The sequence below is a fragment of the Octodon degus genome, unplaced genomic scaffold, assembly GCF_000260255.1.
Source record: "Octodon degus isolate 3935 unplaced genomic scaffold, OctDeg1.0 scaffold00037, whole genome shotgun sequence".
Taxonomy (NCBI): domain Eukaryota; kingdom Metazoa; phylum Chordata; class Mammalia; order Rodentia; family Octodontidae; genus Octodon; species Octodon degus.
This window is the reverse complement of record NW_004524613.1, coordinates 14,780,027-14,795,378: the sequence shown is the minus strand read 5'-3', so window position 1 is coordinate 14,795,378 and position 15,352 is coordinate 14,780,027. Positions and strand designations below refer to the sequence as shown.

Here is a 15,352-nt window from a genome sequence, read left to right as displayed (position 1 = left end):
GAGAGAGAGAGAGAGAGAGAGAGATTGATTTAACCTAAACCTAACCAAGGCTTTGAACTTGACCTTCAGTTTACAGGAAACACAAGCAATTGAGGAACATATTAGGCAACATCACAAGGAAACAAGACAAGTAGACAAGTCCAGAAGGGAACATTCTGCAAGACTCTAAATGTCATGAAAAATGATTTTTAAAAAAAGGGGGGGGGGTGCTATCCTAGAATGATCTTTAGGAAACATCAGCAGAAATCACTTATGTGGGCCTTATCTGAATCTGGTCCAAAAATTGCAAAAAATGCTTTGAGGCAACTGAGGAGATTTGAGTACAGCCTGGTATGGGATGGTGCCAAGGCGCTACTGTCAATCTGTTAGTGGGATGACAATATTGTGGTTACACAGAAAAAGGCCTTAGTTTCATAGATGCAGCCTAAAGTAGTCAGGGGTGACATGCCATGTCTGTAATTTACAATTACTTTGTCCAAAAATAGGTGAGGCAAATCTGGGAAATGGTGATAGGTGTGAATTCTAAGGGACACACATATGGGTAGAGTTAGGAAGGGAAGAGGCCAGCTGTGGAGGAGTGAGCATCCCCAGCGCTAGGGATTGGCCAAGGGAAACCTCTCCAAGTGGTTATGAACAGGACAACTGTGGAACACTCATAACACAGGGCACTAGTCAACAATGAACAAACTATGAGCGCACAACCAATATAGAAAGACTTCAAAAACACTCAACAGAAAGATCCAGAAGACTATGTGGTATCTGATCTCTTTTATACAACTTCAAGAATTGGCAAAGTTATTCTGCAGTGATAGAAATCAGAACAGTTGTCTTTCGGAGTGAGGACTGACTAAAAGGGGCATGGAAGTGTTTTATTTCTTGATTGAAGGGCTGGGTTCAAGTGTCATGTCCTAAACCTTGTGACACTGTATGTACTTTTAAGACAAGCCCTTTCTCAATTTCCTCCTCCTCTTCCTCCTTCTCTGCTTCTGTCCCTTAGCACACCCAGTGGGAAGGTTCCAGAAAGGCCTGGTCAGGTGAGCTCTTCACATGATTTTGCGTGCGTGTGTGCGTGCGTGCGTGTGTGTGTGTGTGTGTGTGTGTGTGTGTGTGTGCGCGTGCTTGCGCGCACCACCTAGGATCAGAGAGAGAAACCAGCTGTTCTGGGCCTGAATGAGAGAAAGAGGCTGGGTCTCCTTCGTATGGCCATCTGACCCAGAGCAGACAAAGTATTGGGCAGAGGTGGATATATAGGAGGGACATTTGTATTCTTTAGAAAAAAACATCCCTACACATTAAACTCAAAGGTCTTATATGCAATGTGTTAACCATTGTTACCCTCCTATTACCTTGTTCAGAAATTTTTTCTCTTTAAAATAAAATAGGGCCAGGGAGATAGCTCAGTAGAATAAATGCTTGCCTGGCAAGCACAGGGTCCTGAGTTTAATCCCTGGTACCACACACACACACACACACACACACACACAAATAAAGAAAGAAAGAAAGAAAATAAAAAAAATAAATAAAATAAAGAGTTTTACCTAAAATAAGTAAATAAACAAACTCAAAAATCCCTTCCAGTTCAAATTCTCCAATTAGGAGAGTCATAGTATAATTCTTTATTGAAGGGCAACTGTGTACTAAAAGTTGGAACTACTTGTATAGAGCCTCCACGGTATCTGAACTTCCCATATAGTAATATAATTTATATATGACCCTACAATACTGATGTCTAGCTCTCAGTACTTACATATTAATTGTGGCATGTAAATATCACTATATACTGATACATACATATTGTAAGTTAGATATCCATACACAGCAGTATGGTGGTGTATATAAATGTATACACACACATATATGTTTACACACACGGTAGCAGTACACATTGTGGTACAGTGAGTCCTCCTCCTGTCCAATGCTTACAATGATCCTGCAAGTTCAAGCTCATTATACTCACTTTCTCTCCACTTTAAGGACAAGATGCAGGCTCAAAGACAATACGTAGCTCAAATTGGGAGCTGGAAATCCAACCCAGACTTTTGCCAAAGCTGAGACTTTACCAATAATTCATTGTTTGTTATTTTTGCTAAGCTTTTTTTTTTTTTTGTACTGGGGATCAAACTCCGGACATTGCGCTTGCCACACAGGCGCTTGTACAGCTCTTGTGTATTGACTATAAGTATGTGTCAGGATTTTTGCAGTTCATAGCAGTAACTGTGTCATTCAAAATATCTTTGTGCTGGGAATATTGCTTAACAGTAGAGTGCATGCTTAGCTGGTGTGAAGCCCTGAGTTCGATCACCAGCATCAAGTCTAATCAAACCAACGAAAACCACTTTAATTTACTGACTACCAATGATGAGGCTAAATTTGGCAATTGGAAGACTAGGCAGAAAGCAAAGGAGTGAATGGATTTCTGTCTCTAGGATGTGCTTTTATTCCTGAAGATGATTTGAACATACAGTGTCCCCAAGCTGGGCAACAGCCCATGCCAGATTCTTCCTAGAAAAGTAGGTCACCAGGACTAGTCTCAGGGGAGTAACAGATAGCCTTCCCTTTCTGAGTGGGCAGTGTTGGTGGGGCACCAGCTTCCTGCTGTCTCCCTGACACAGAGACCTTGTCACTGTGGGCCCTTCTGTTCTTGCACCTTACCTCATCTTTGAAGAGGCGTGCTTGGTCCTCACAACCTGTCAGGGTCTGAACGAAGCCAAAGACCTTGGAAACCAAAGAAGATATGCTGACCCAGTGCTGGGGCTGGGAATGTGGGGGAAGGGCTGGCTGCTATGGCCCGGTGTGTCCTAGCTGTGCCAGTGCTGCCTTTCTCATCCGCCTGGGAGCATCCTCACATCCCTGGACTGGCAGGTGCGTGAGGGGAGGCCCCTTGCTCCTGAGGCCCAGGGCTAGTGCCTAGCTCCTTGCTGCATTTTCAGCTCACTGGGAAACATGCCTCCCCCTGCCCCATACGCCCAGTGTCTGTCAGCCTTGCTGGGCAGCTGGAAGGGACAGTGGACAGGAGCAACAGTCAAGAGAACAGGTTCCACCTGCCTAGGGCCTTTCCAGAGTACCCTACCACCACCAGGCTGTGGCTAAAGGGAGGAGCAAGGAGGAGGAAGAGGAGGTGGCTGTGAAAAGCTCCTCACCTCCTCAATGGTCCACTTGGAGACTGCAGAAGCTGAGATCCCGGCTACTCCCGGCAGAAGTTTGCAGTGCTGCTCCCAGCATATTGACAGTGAGCGGTCCGGGTGGGTGGACAAGGCTGACATGAAGAAGGACTGCTGCATGACATCAGGAGCAAGTGCTGGAAAGCAGAGGCAGAGGCCAAGCACCGATGCTGCAGACAGGCCGATCCCCAGAGCCGGCTCACACCCGCACCACATGGAGGATGGGTGGCAGAGAGGACAAGACCAGTGGCCTCTTCCAATAGCCTGCAGAGCCACCAGGGTGACCACATGCCCTGACTCCTTGCCCAGAGCTCCCTACTTCTGCTAGGACCAGCTGTGTGGAGTGATACTCAGCCCTTTTCTCTAAGGTCGCAGCACCTCAGGGCCTGCAAAGATGTTTTCTTAGAGGTGCTGCTGCATCTCAAGAGATACCTCTCTCCCTCCCTCCTCCCTCCTTCCTTCCTCTCTCCCTCTCTCCCTCCCTCCCTCCCTCCCTCCTTCTCTCTTTTTTGGTACCAGGAATTGAACGCAGGACCTTCAGCTCGCCAGGCAAGCACTTGTGCCACTGAACTAGACCCCTGTGAGACACCATTCTCTACATGCCTGCATCCAAGTGGTCCCTAACACTCAGTAAGCTCAGCTCTGATGTCAGAGATGTGTTCTATTTGTTCTTTCCTAAGAGCCCTTGGCCTGACCAGCTCACTGCCCCTCGAGCCAGGGGGACCCTGGGGCCTGTCTGCTCTGGCACTGCAGGGTGAATGGGCCTGCTCCTTAAGCCCACACTGCCTGTCACTTCCTTCTCCCTTGCAAAGCCCTGGCTCCTGACCACCAGCCTTACACTGGCTGTATGGATCTCATGACTGATGCTGCTCGGCATGGTCAGATGAGGACTTGCCCATTTGGACGTCACCCATGAAAACTGAGGGCCTGGAAGTTAGGGCTCTGTTCCTGCTGCCTCTGCTCACCAGCCCCAACCTGAATATCTGCCTACCTGAATAGCCCTCCTTAGTGTCTCTAAGGAGCTGCTTCCCCTGTGCCATCAGTGATCTTCTCTCAGGACCTACAGGGGCATGCTTGGGGTTCCCCAAGACCTACCCACACCTAGCCACACTTTGGCCTCTCATCCACCCAGGAGCTTCCTCTTTGAAGCCTTGAGTGTGGTTCTCCTCACAGACTAGCATAGGCTTGGGGGATAACACCAAGTCTGTTGGCAGGATTTTTTCTTCCTTTTTGGCGGAATCAGGGATTGAACTCAGGCTGATGTGCTTTCCAGGCAAGCACTTATTCTACTGAAATATCTCCCAGGCCTGGGTTCTTTTCTTATCTGTCTTCCTAGAACCCAGCCAGGCTCTGACAGGCAACCACAGCTTCTTACCTAACTACTGCCACACTACAAGTGAGAAGTGGTTCCACTGGTTCTTTCAACATCTGAACTTCTGGAGCCTCTACAGGAAGCCCAGTCAAGCCCTGTCTTTCCCAGGTAAATCTCCTTAAAGAACAAGTCAGCAGCAAACCCAGAACCCACATTGAGGAGGCCTTCCACAGTGTGAGAGAACTCTTCTCCAGAGGGTTAGAGTGACCAATGGGCAAAAGCCTGCTGATAGAGCAGAGGAGCCCCACACAGAGGGCACAGACCTGCACTCTGTCCCTAAAGGGCCTCATGGCCTTGGATGAGTTCTTCCTCCCTTCCCTGGGGAACAGCCTCAATGGTAGAAAAGACCCACTTCCCAAGAATTCTAGTCAGTTGGGAGGTACGCTTTGGAGGCACTACTTGGTCCTACAAGGAAGTGGGGCACCATGATGGGCAGAGGAGGTTTCAACTAGAGTTCCATTCCTGAAAATTTTCATCTGAGGCCTAGAAGCTGGCCAGGACCTCCTTACTTAGGCCTGAGGCTGCAAGGAAGTGTTTTCTGTTTCCACCAACAGGAAACAGTATGAAATGGCAGTGAGGAGGAGTCGGGCCAGAGGTACAGATTGATAATGACAATCATGGTGCCTATGCCAAGTACTGTATGGGATCCCCTCATTTGGACTTCCTGCCCCACCCTACAGCAGGCACTATTGCTGTGAGCATGTGTGACAAATGAGGACACTGAGGCTCAGCAGATTCAACCATCCCACAAGACACCTGGGATGCTTGCACACAGAAATGAGACCATGCCAGGAGACAGCAGGAAGGCAGCCATCCACAAGCCAGGGAGAGACCTCAAAGAAACCATTCCTCTTGACACCCTGACTTCCAGCCTCCAGAGTGGCGAGCAAGAAACATCTGTTGCTTAAGCCACCCAGGCAGTGGTATTTTGTCATGATGGCCCATGAGAACTAGGCCAAAGGGGATGGAGACATGAACCGACTTTTGGGTTGAGTGCTTGTCTGTTATACCAGTGGCATGGGGCAGAAGTCAGGTCCAAGTGAATCCTGGTTCAGCCCCTCACAAGGTGAATGACCTTGGGCAAATGATTTCTCCTCTAAGCCTTGCATTCCTCCTCTCTCAGACATATTATAGGATGCTGCTGGGACTAACGCACTCAGCACAGTGCTGGGCCCAAGGCAGGTGTTCAGAAACAGGAGAAGTAATTTTTGTTTTAGGTACTGACTTGAAAGGTAGGTTTTGCTCATGTTTTCAAGTTGAGGAAATGAGGTCCCAGTCCATGCTCTTGGTCCTGCTCTAGGTTTCCAAGGAATCTCAGAGGCAGCTTCCCTGCCACTTTCTCCCACTCTGGGCACCCCGGTGTCTCATCTGCTGACCCTCACTGTGAACACTCGGTGGAGGACATAGGAGCAGAGGATGAAGGCTTACTCTGGTAATCTTCCTGTGGACTCTTCCGATACTTTGGAGGGCGTCCAATCCTGGAGAGAGAGGGACCAGGTCCATGGCAGGGCATCAGGATGGGAGGCCCGGCACCCAGGAAGCCCAGGTCCTGACACCCCCTGGCCCTCGCACCGGCCGTGATGGCGAGGCTTCTTTCTCGGTGACAGGTTAGGGGGGTTCTTTTTCTTGGCTGAAGCCTCCGTGTCAGACAGCTCCGCTTTCAGGCGGCTCTGGTTCCTCTCGGCCAGTGGGCAGCCAGAGAGGCAATGGTGAGCTGTGAACTTGCCTGTGACATGGCCAGAGCCATCACAGCCAGGAGTGGGGCACTTCCTGGGAAGGAAGAAGGCTTGAAATGGGCTATCTGCTTGGCCCCACTCAGCCCTCCCAGGTGTGGCCCTATTGAAGGCCTCAGTGAGTCCTGATGGGCCTCCTGGTAGGACGCCATCACTCACCGGTGGTGAAAGCTGTACTTGGAGGTCCTGGAGTGAGGCAGGCTTCTATAGCTGAGAGGGGGGCACCCCCCAGGGGAGGCAGAGCTGGGTTCTCTGGGCCCTGGAGGAGCAGGAAGAGGAGTCAAGACACAGCCCTAGGCTTGGAGGATGGAGGGCAAGGAATAGTTTCTATATGGGAGTCAATGCTAGGAACTAGTTCTCTGAGGACAGGGCCCTCTGGCCAGGTTGTGCCACCATTCCTGCTACTGGACATCTTGCCGATGCTGCCAAAGGAAGGCTTGGTTCTCATAGACTTTCCTGAAACCTGGAGGCCATGCCCTCAAGTTGGGGGCCAGAAGCCCTGCTTAGTGTAGCAGGCAGCCCTAGGAGGGGAGGAAAAGGATCCTAGAACTTGCTGTGGGCCCCGGAGCCCTCTGTGTTAGACCTGGGCACAGGGGCAAGAGTTCTTGCCAAACTATAGGAAGGGAGGGATTTCAGAGGTTGATGGGAAGGGAAAGGGGCAGGGTGGCATAGGGGTACACACGGAGAGGAGGCTCCAGGGGATGTCCTGTCTTGGAGCACCAGCCTGCAGGGTGGATGTCTGGGTGATCGGCGTCGATCCAGAAGTCATAGCTGTGACTCCAGCCATCAAAGTGGAGCTGGGGAGGAAAGGCCCTCGGCAGTCAGGCATTCCTCTAGAGCCCAGCTCAGCCAAGAGGTCCTCGAGGCTCCAGCAGGGCCTCCCATCTTTGGGGCTGTCAGAGGGAAGGAGCCAACCCTACAATAATTAGTCTTGTCCAGTGTTCCCCATGGGCTTCCTGCATTAAGCTACTGACATCTCCCATGAGTCCTTCGGCAGGACAAGGATTAGTAGGCCTGTTTCACAGATGAAGACTAAGAGAGAAGTAACTTTCAAGTCTCCCAAAGTAAGTCACACACAGATGAGGTCATGATGAGATCCGAAACCTTCAGCTTCCTATCTTGTGCCATACCCTTGACCTGGAGCCAGTCTACTGAATTCTTGCCCTAAGGACCTTTCCACTCTCCCAACCCTAGGGTGTTGTAGCCACCTTAATCCGATGGTCTTCCACATCATCCACGCTGGCCACACGAATCAGGGCTGGGTTCCTGCGGTCCACAGCTTCTAGCTTCATGTTGACCAAGAAGTTGTGAGGGGGTCGCTGTAGGTGGATAGCTGCTTTCAGGCCGAGACCCAGCTCATTAGAGCTGAGACCCCAAAATGAGAACCCAAGTTCTGCAGCTGGGAAAACTGTGGCCTCCCCAAAGGGAGAAGCTAGGGATGCGGAGTATTTCATGTCAGAGTTCAGCTTTGGGGACAGGGAGTGTCAGCTTACCACTTTGAAGGCCCAGGGGGGCACAGCAGAAGTCCCAGTTTCTTCTAGATATTTCTCCCAGCAGAAGCTATCAGGGTCTGGGTAATCTGTAGAAGGTGAATGCGGTATTGAGCCACCAGTGATGGAAAGTGCTCTCTTTCCCTAGGTAGGATCAGGCACAGGGAAGGGGCAGACTCTAGTCGCAGACTCCTTCCATGTCACCACAGCCAGCATTGCACTGGGTTCCTGAGGCAGATGGGTACTGGTGAAAACCAAGCACACACTACTGATTCCAACAGTTCCCAAGGCCAGCTGGGAGCCCTTCACCCTGGTCCTGTTGCTTCTCCTCCAGCACTGTGAATCTTGACTGTAGAATTCCCAGGAGGAAGGATGTCCTGGCTTGGCTTTGGGCTCCCTGCTCCCTGGCTGAGGTGGGCATCTAAACTTCCTCCCCTATCCCTCAATGGAGTCAGCGTTTGATAGGACACTCCTAAAATCACAGGGTTCTCAACTCCTTGGCCAAGAAGCTGAGCTCCAGGCCATATCTGTCCCCTCCTTCCAACCCTAAAGAGCCCATGAATGAGGCCCTGGGAAGAAGCATGGTCAGGCCACACAGTCACCTTGTGGTGGGGTGAGTGGCTTTCCTTGCTTCTGACACCAGCCTACTGGGTGGATGTAGGGACTGCTGGGATCACACCTGAAACAGAAGAACATATCGCTGGCTCAGGAGGAACACGAGGGCTGAGCCTGCTGATCCATCCCAGCCTGGATTCAAGGCCCACCCTCTCTCTCCTGCTCCTTAGTGAGAGGAAAAGAAGTGGCTAGTGCTAGAGTCAGGAAACTGTCAGATTAAGAAATACTCTAGAACATGATAATATCTAAGGGAGAATCATGAGTCACAGGGTTTGCTAATCTTAACCAGGGTATTTTTAGATGAAACATGCAACATTGAGCTCTATTTCTCATGCTACAACTCATAACCACAGGACTGCCAGTTATCTTCCACCCTGGGCAGATCTGAGGGCCAGGAGTAGACTGAGCAGAGCCCCACAATGCCTCAGATCGTAAAGTGCTTGCCCACTGCTCCTGACATCCCCTCCCTCCACAGGCCAGGTCTGGGTCCTCCCACTACCAGTAGTCGTAAGTATCATCCCAGTTGTCAAAGTGCACCAGGAAGCGGCTGTCCACCACGTCGGTCACACTGGCCACGCAGACGAGGGATGGGTTCATGCGGTCAACAGCTTCCAGTTTCATGCCCACCTGGAAGCCCAGGGGAGGGGAACTCTAGAGGTAAAAAGAGGGGCTACCGTGGCTAGGGCCAGGCTAGCCAGCGGTGGAAACTACAGAAGTAAGTGTTCTGGGGAACTTCTTGGGGAAAAGAGAGGAGCAATAGGCTGGGAATGAGGGTCCTCAGGCACAACGCAACCTGAGCTCTGAGCCACTCAGGAACTTCCAGCCTCCAGGCACACTCAGATGAGACTGGACTCTGGTGGCAGAAGCGGCTGCTAAGTGGCAATGCTTTACCTGAAGAGTCTGGCAGGCTACATACAAGTCTCCACTACCTACAGAGGCCTGATGTGGCTTGGCTCAAGGCAGCTGGGGAATGTAGGGTAGTTGGGCAAGAAGCACGGATATGTCTCTTCCCTGAAGGAAGTGGGTAGGGGCCCCGTGTTAACTGGGTATCTGTCATGCCCCAGGCACAAGACATCATTTCCCTTCACCTTCACAACTCCAGGATGAGACAGGCACGATCAGTCCTGCTTTTTTTTTTTTTTTTTTTTGAGACAAGGTCATTTAGGCTGGTCTTGGCCTTGAACTTGCAGCCAGCCTCCTGGATCACCCTCCTGAATTCTGAGATTACAGGAGTGCACCCCCACATCCAGCCATTATTTCCATTTTAGATGTTAAACAGCTTGAACCTGAACACAATGCTAGTCAGCGGCAGGGATAAGATTTAAAGTTTGACTTAAAAGCCCACATTTCCTGTCATAGTCACGTGTGGGACACTGCCGGTCCAAAGCTCCTAGCGTGGTCTCTGGTGCTCACCTGGGGCGAAGGGCTCACTGATCCTGCATAAGCAGCGCTGAGTGCCAGCCCATTCAGGATGGTGACCCTGCACCTTCACTATGGTTTTCTTTTTGGTTTGTTTCTGTTTCGTTTATTCGTGTGTTGGGGATGAAGCTGTGCGCCTTGCTCATGCTAGGCAAGTGCTCTGCCAACTGAATTACATCTCCCCTGCAAATATGGCAATGTTTTTAATAGGGATTCCTTAAATCTCTCAGACCCTTTGTTGGAAAAACAAGGGCGAATTGTTGGAATGAGTGGGACAGCCTCAATGTTAGCAGAAAAGAAGGGAAATAAGGGTCCTAGAACAGAGCCTCTGACCTCACACAGAACTGCAGAGCAAGGGAAGGATTACAAGCAATGAAACACCAGTGCCCGGACAGGCAGGGCTCAGAGCAGAGAACTCAGGCAAGGCAGGCTCTCCTTTGGTCCCCCAGGCGTTCCTGTGCTGGAGGTTTGGCCCCAGGCTGCCGTGTTTGGGGCTGGGGTGGGGCTTGATTAAAGAGGTGGGTCTTAGGGAGACAGGTCTGACACTGCGGATGTAACCCTCAGAGGAGATCAATGTAGTTTTTGTAGGGAGCTGGTTAGTTCTTGTGAACTGCTATAAAGAACAAATGAAAAACTACAAAGCAGTCCTGACCCCTGAGTACTTCCGGCTACAGACTTGCCCCGTGGCGTCTTCCATACGTACTCTCCCTCTGGTAGTAGCCTCTACCATAAGGCTGTTCTCAAGAGGCTGAGCAGGTGAAGCCACCTCATCTTGGACTCTCAGCCTCTGAAACAGGGAGCTAAATAAGCTTCTTATCAGTATATAGCACCCAGCCTTGGGGATTTTGTTACAAGCACAGAACATGGACTAAGACAGGATGGAAGGAAGGAACCAGGTGAAAACCTATAGGCAGCTTTCTCCCATTTGGTCCCTGGCCCAAGAACTCAGAACAAAGCTGAGAGTACCAGTGGACAAATTCTGAGCTAGCTGCAGTGACTCTGGCCTGTGGGGTGGTGTCCACCCTTGCTCAGGGGCACTCACATGGCTTGGGCTCACGAACAGGTGCTTGGGGGCCGCCTGAGCTCTTGTGTTGCGCAGGTACTGGCTCCAACTGAATTCCTCCTCCTTGTAACCTAGGCCCCTCGGGGGGGAAACAAACAGAGCGCTGTGCAGAGGCTGGTCCATGGTGAAGGCAACCCACATGGAAGCTGCAGAATCACCAGGCCTGAGGACCTCACGATCCTCAGGAGCCTGTGCAGAATCCCATGGTGAAGGAAGAGACCACTGGGTGGATGGACACTCAAAGGGCAAGGAAATGGCCCTAGGGGATCTGGCTAGCTTGGCCCCAGGAAGAGTCACATCAGGACATGATGAAGAGGCAGGCTTTGGTACAGGGTACTGTGACAGAAAATGGGGGAGCTTGAAAGGGGGGACGAAGGGATGGGCCAGAGGACTTACTGCCTTGTGAGGACCAACATGGATAGGCCTTACCTTTGGGAGGCTGCAGCTTGTGACCAGTCTTCTCAAACCAGCCAGCAGGGTGAATGTCAGGGGAGTTGGCATTGACCCAGAAGTCATGGCACTCGGAATACCCATCGAAGTGCAGACGCAGGCGGTAGCCACACACCTAGCCCAGTGAGGGAATCACAGGGACCTCAATGCCAATGGATGCCCGACAGCTTGTGGTCCCAGGGGCTCTAATTCTGGCAGGTCCCCTAACATATTTCTCTCTCTCTCTCTCTCTCTCTCTCTCTCTCTCTCTCTCTCTGTCTCTGTCTCTGTCTCTGTCTCTGTCTCTGTCTCTGTCTCTGTCTCTGTCTCTGTCTGTTTCTCCTGTCCTGAATTCTGTCCCACACTCTCCCATCCTACCATAAAGACAGTCCACACATCAATGAGCCCTGAGTCCTGGGTGTGGACTCTATGACAATCGCTTGTCCTCTCCAGTCCTGGGCCAAACTTGGAGGGTGCCCACAAGGCTCAGGATAGATCAGGGTCCCTGATGACCTTTCCTTCTGTTGCCACATGTCACCACTCCCCATTTACACCTCCTTCTGCAGTCTTGCTCAAATAATAGCAAGCCTTTGAACATGAGAACTTGGTCCAAGCCCCAGACCCTTTACTTACCTTGCTTCCTCCTGGAACTCTCTACTCATTCACATTCCTCCCTCAGAGAGGCCTCTCTATGCTGGAAAGGTGCTGTCCTCCCTTGTGCAGCCCTGCTCACTCTTGCCACCCAGCGGATAGCACTGGCATGTGCAATGCCCTGCACAACTTGGAAGTCCCAGTGATTGCAGACAACATCCCCAGTCCTCTCTCTCTCTCTGTGCTCCAATTCAATCCCTTTCAGAACTGCTTTCTGAGTCAGGGCACAGTGTCCCTCCATGCCCCCAAGGGCTCTGTCACCCTGCACTGAGAGACATCAGAAGGGCATAATCAAGCCCCAGCTTACCTCAGCCACAGTGAGGATGAAGTACATGGACGGGTGTTGAGGGTCAATGCCTTCCAGCTTCATGCCTGGTTTGAAGCCATTCTTGTGATGAGTGACTGCCTGGGACTGTCAACGCACAGAGTGGAGAGGACCCAGCTTCCATCCAGCCTTATCCTTGCCTGGTGGGCTTGGGGTGAAGGAGCTGCCTTTAGGCCCCACCCGCCTGGGTTACCAAAGGAGCAATGCACTTGGGGATCTCAACAGATCCCCGAACTGCAGGATCCAGAAAGGGACAGAAGAGTTGTGGGACCAATCTGAGGTAGGTATGCCAGGGAAGGACATAAGGGACTTTCCTCAAGTCCTGGAAAGGTCAGGACCAAGTTGAGTAGAAGGTACCAGAATTCAAATATCCGAAGGCCCAGTGGTGAGTAGGTCCCATTTCCCTATTTATTCCCAACCTGGAAACCCCTTATGGTGGGCTTTCTCTGCTCGGGTCCTCTAGTCAGATCTCTCCCTTTCATTCTAGCCCATCAGGGAATGTTAGAAAGAAAACCCCAGAAGGCCTGAGTTTGGAGGTGAGTGCTTGGACTGGGAAGACAAGTTCTTCCTTGGTGGGAATGGCCCAACTCACGTCCTGGAAGAGGCTGACAGGGGCAGTGACGGCCTTTTGTTCTGCCAGGTAGGACTCCCATGACCAGCCTTCCTTCTTCTCACCTGATGCTGTAGAGAGGAGACAGACAGGTGACACCTGGCCTGCATCTGATATATAGCTTTCCCCTGGCCAAATTCCAAACCATCTCTTGTTCACAGTCCCACACTCCCCACACAGTTATAATGGCATCAGGTCCAGGGGCCTCGGACTCCTGAGGGGAGGCTTAATCTCAGATTGGGCTACCGCATTCTGCCCAGCCCTCCCTCCCCTCAGTGTCAGCAGAAGTACTTTGGATAACAGCAACTCAAGCTAAAAGGCCTTTGCCATAGAGATATATTTTGCTCTGATACGTAACAAGGGAAAAGAGGAGGAATAAGACCTGAGCCAGATTTTTTTTTCTCATGTATTTGATCTGTAGTGATCCTGCTGTCTTCAGCCTTCCCAGCACTGGGATTACAGGTGTGTGCCACCACACCTGGTCTCAGTGGCTGCCCCAGTGTGCCTGGGGGCAGGGGGCCAGTGCCACCACATAGTGCCTGGGATCAAACCCTAGTCCCTGCACTTGCCTAAGCAGGCACTTGGCCCACTGAGCTGTCTTGCTGGCCCTGAGCCAGAGAACTTTATCACAGTGCTACTTTAACTCAGAGAAAGAAGAAAAAGAGAAATGAGGGGGTAAGCATGGAAGGCGGGAGAAGCATTTGTCTTTCAACTGCTAAAATTCTTGTTACTCTAGCAAACACTAAAGTCCCAACTTCAATGCCTGACTCCATTGGACCAAAGTTTCATTAAGCCATCAGCCAAGCCATCATGCTTTCTCTGAGATTTATGCCATGCATAGTTTATGTCAAGGCTTTAATCTAGAGCACATCTCTTCAAACTGTCATTTGTCCTAAGTGAGACCCAGAACACTTTGGCAGAACCAGGAATTGAACTCGGCCCTTGCGCTTGCCAGGGAAGTGCTTATTCCACTGAGCCTTCTTCCCGGCCCGAGACCCAGAATACTTCCTAGAACACATTGTTGAACACATCATAGTAGATCTACTGTCTATTATGGTGTGTACCTCAAGAAAGCTCACAGGTCCACACTCACATTCATTCATACTTACACAGCAGGAGAAAGCGGGGAGAGAGACTTGAATGCCAGGCTTAGCCTGGTCTGTTTTGCTGTTTCTTGCCACTGGATCATCCCGCCTAATATCTCTTAATTATTCCAATGCAAGCCCTTCATATTGCCCATTCCTTTCTTCCTGGATGACACTCTGCTTTTGGCCGTATTCTTCAGGCTGTGATGCTAGTCCTCTCATCTCAGGCATGTCTGTCTCATTCCTGGGGACTTCAGTTCTGAGTTCACCTCCCTTTAACCCCTTACCCTCCAGCATGGCTAAGCTCTAAGAACCCCATGCCACAGTGGGTCCCTCTGGGCAGTACTGTCTACCTGCCATCTCTTATACTAGCAACCCTTCGATTGGCCCCGCCACTCCCTATTCTGTACGTGTGCTAGCCCAGCACTCTTATTGAACATAATACAAGTCTGCAGTCTTCACATTTTACGATCACACACCACTTTATCTTACTGTAACCATGACTTATGCCAGTTGAGGGGGCCATGTATGTGCAACATCTGACACCTTATGTGCCAGAACATGGGGACAGAGATGCCTCAGTGACTTCATATACATCATTTCCTTTAGGTCTCCTAATGCCTTAAGGTGATTGGAAGGGCTCATAGTGCCCTCCTTCACAGATAGGCGAGATGAACTATAATCCACTGGACAGAGGACAGACTAGCCCTTTGGGTAATAACTGGAATCTTTCTCTAGCTAAGCCCCTCGGCTTCCTCCAGCCTCCTGTATCTTTTTCTCCATTGGGGAACAACAGGCTAAGCTTCAGGTGCATCTCTCAGCTCATGGAAGTCCCAACCTCCTGTGTGTGGCTGCGCAATGCACACTGGTATCTGGCCGTGGGGTGGGGGCGGCTGAAGTATACCCTGGGTTTCTTGCTAAGCCATGTGGCTGAGTCTACACGAAGGAAAGATGACTTTCCCTAATTGGTCTGCTCAGAAGAGGCACCATTTAAAGATTTCTACAAAGGCACCACACAGGTTAGCTGTGACGTAGAGCCTCTCTTTTAGAAATGCTCCTCTGTTTATTCCTGCTTCCTCAGGTAAGATGCTCTTGGCTGACACACTGGCAAGTTCAGCCTGACTAAACCAAATTTGTAATTTCTTTACCAAAGTTCTGACCCTTTTGGTATTCTTTATCTTAGTCAATGCCAGTCACATAAGCCAGGAACTTGGAAGTAAGCCTTCTGAGGATTCTTCAGTCCTCTGATCCTGAGTATTAGGTCTTCTCTCTGTGTTTACTGTCTTTGTTTTGAACCTAGCCCAAGAGTGTCTAAATTGATCCCTATGCTTCAGACTTAGTCTACGAACAGAATATCTCTAAAAAAAGAAAACTTAGGGCCGGGGAGATGGCTCAGGGG

General features: G+C 50.7%; 1 protein-coding gene across 1 annotated transcript in view; it reads right to left on the bottom strand.

The window, feature by feature from the left end:
* The window catches only part of L3mbtl1 (L3MBTL1, histone methyl-lysine binding protein), a 24,145-nt gene that overhangs the window by 1,698 nt on the left and 7,095 nt on the right, over window positions 1–15,352 (bottom strand). The window contains exons 7-20 of the mRNA XM_023714848.1: window positions 12,851–12,939; window positions 12,241–12,345; window positions 11,283–11,418; window positions 10,833–10,924; window positions 8,871–9,022; window positions 8,359–8,435; window positions 7,760–7,845; window positions 7,475–7,585; window positions 6,949–7,063; window positions 6,426–6,525; window positions 6,106–6,303; window positions 5,962–6,011; window positions 3,141–3,298; window positions 2,653–2,715 (exon numbers count right to left, since the gene is read on the bottom strand). Coding sequence (XP_023570616.1) covers window positions 2,653–2,715; window positions 3,141–3,298; window positions 5,962–6,011; window positions 6,106–6,303; window positions 6,426–6,525; window positions 6,949–7,063; window positions 7,475–7,585; window positions 7,760–7,845; window positions 8,359–8,435; window positions 8,871–9,022; window positions 10,833–10,924; window positions 11,283–11,418; window positions 12,241–12,345; window positions 12,851–12,939 — 1,532 coding nt within the window. The remainder of the gene's footprint in view (window positions 1–2,652; window positions 2,716–3,140; window positions 3,299–5,961; window positions 6,012–6,105; window positions 6,304–6,425; window positions 6,526–6,948; window positions 7,064–7,474; window positions 7,586–7,759; window positions 7,846–8,358; window positions 8,436–8,870; window positions 9,023–10,832; window positions 10,925–11,282; window positions 11,419–12,240; window positions 12,346–12,850; window positions 12,940–15,352) is intronic.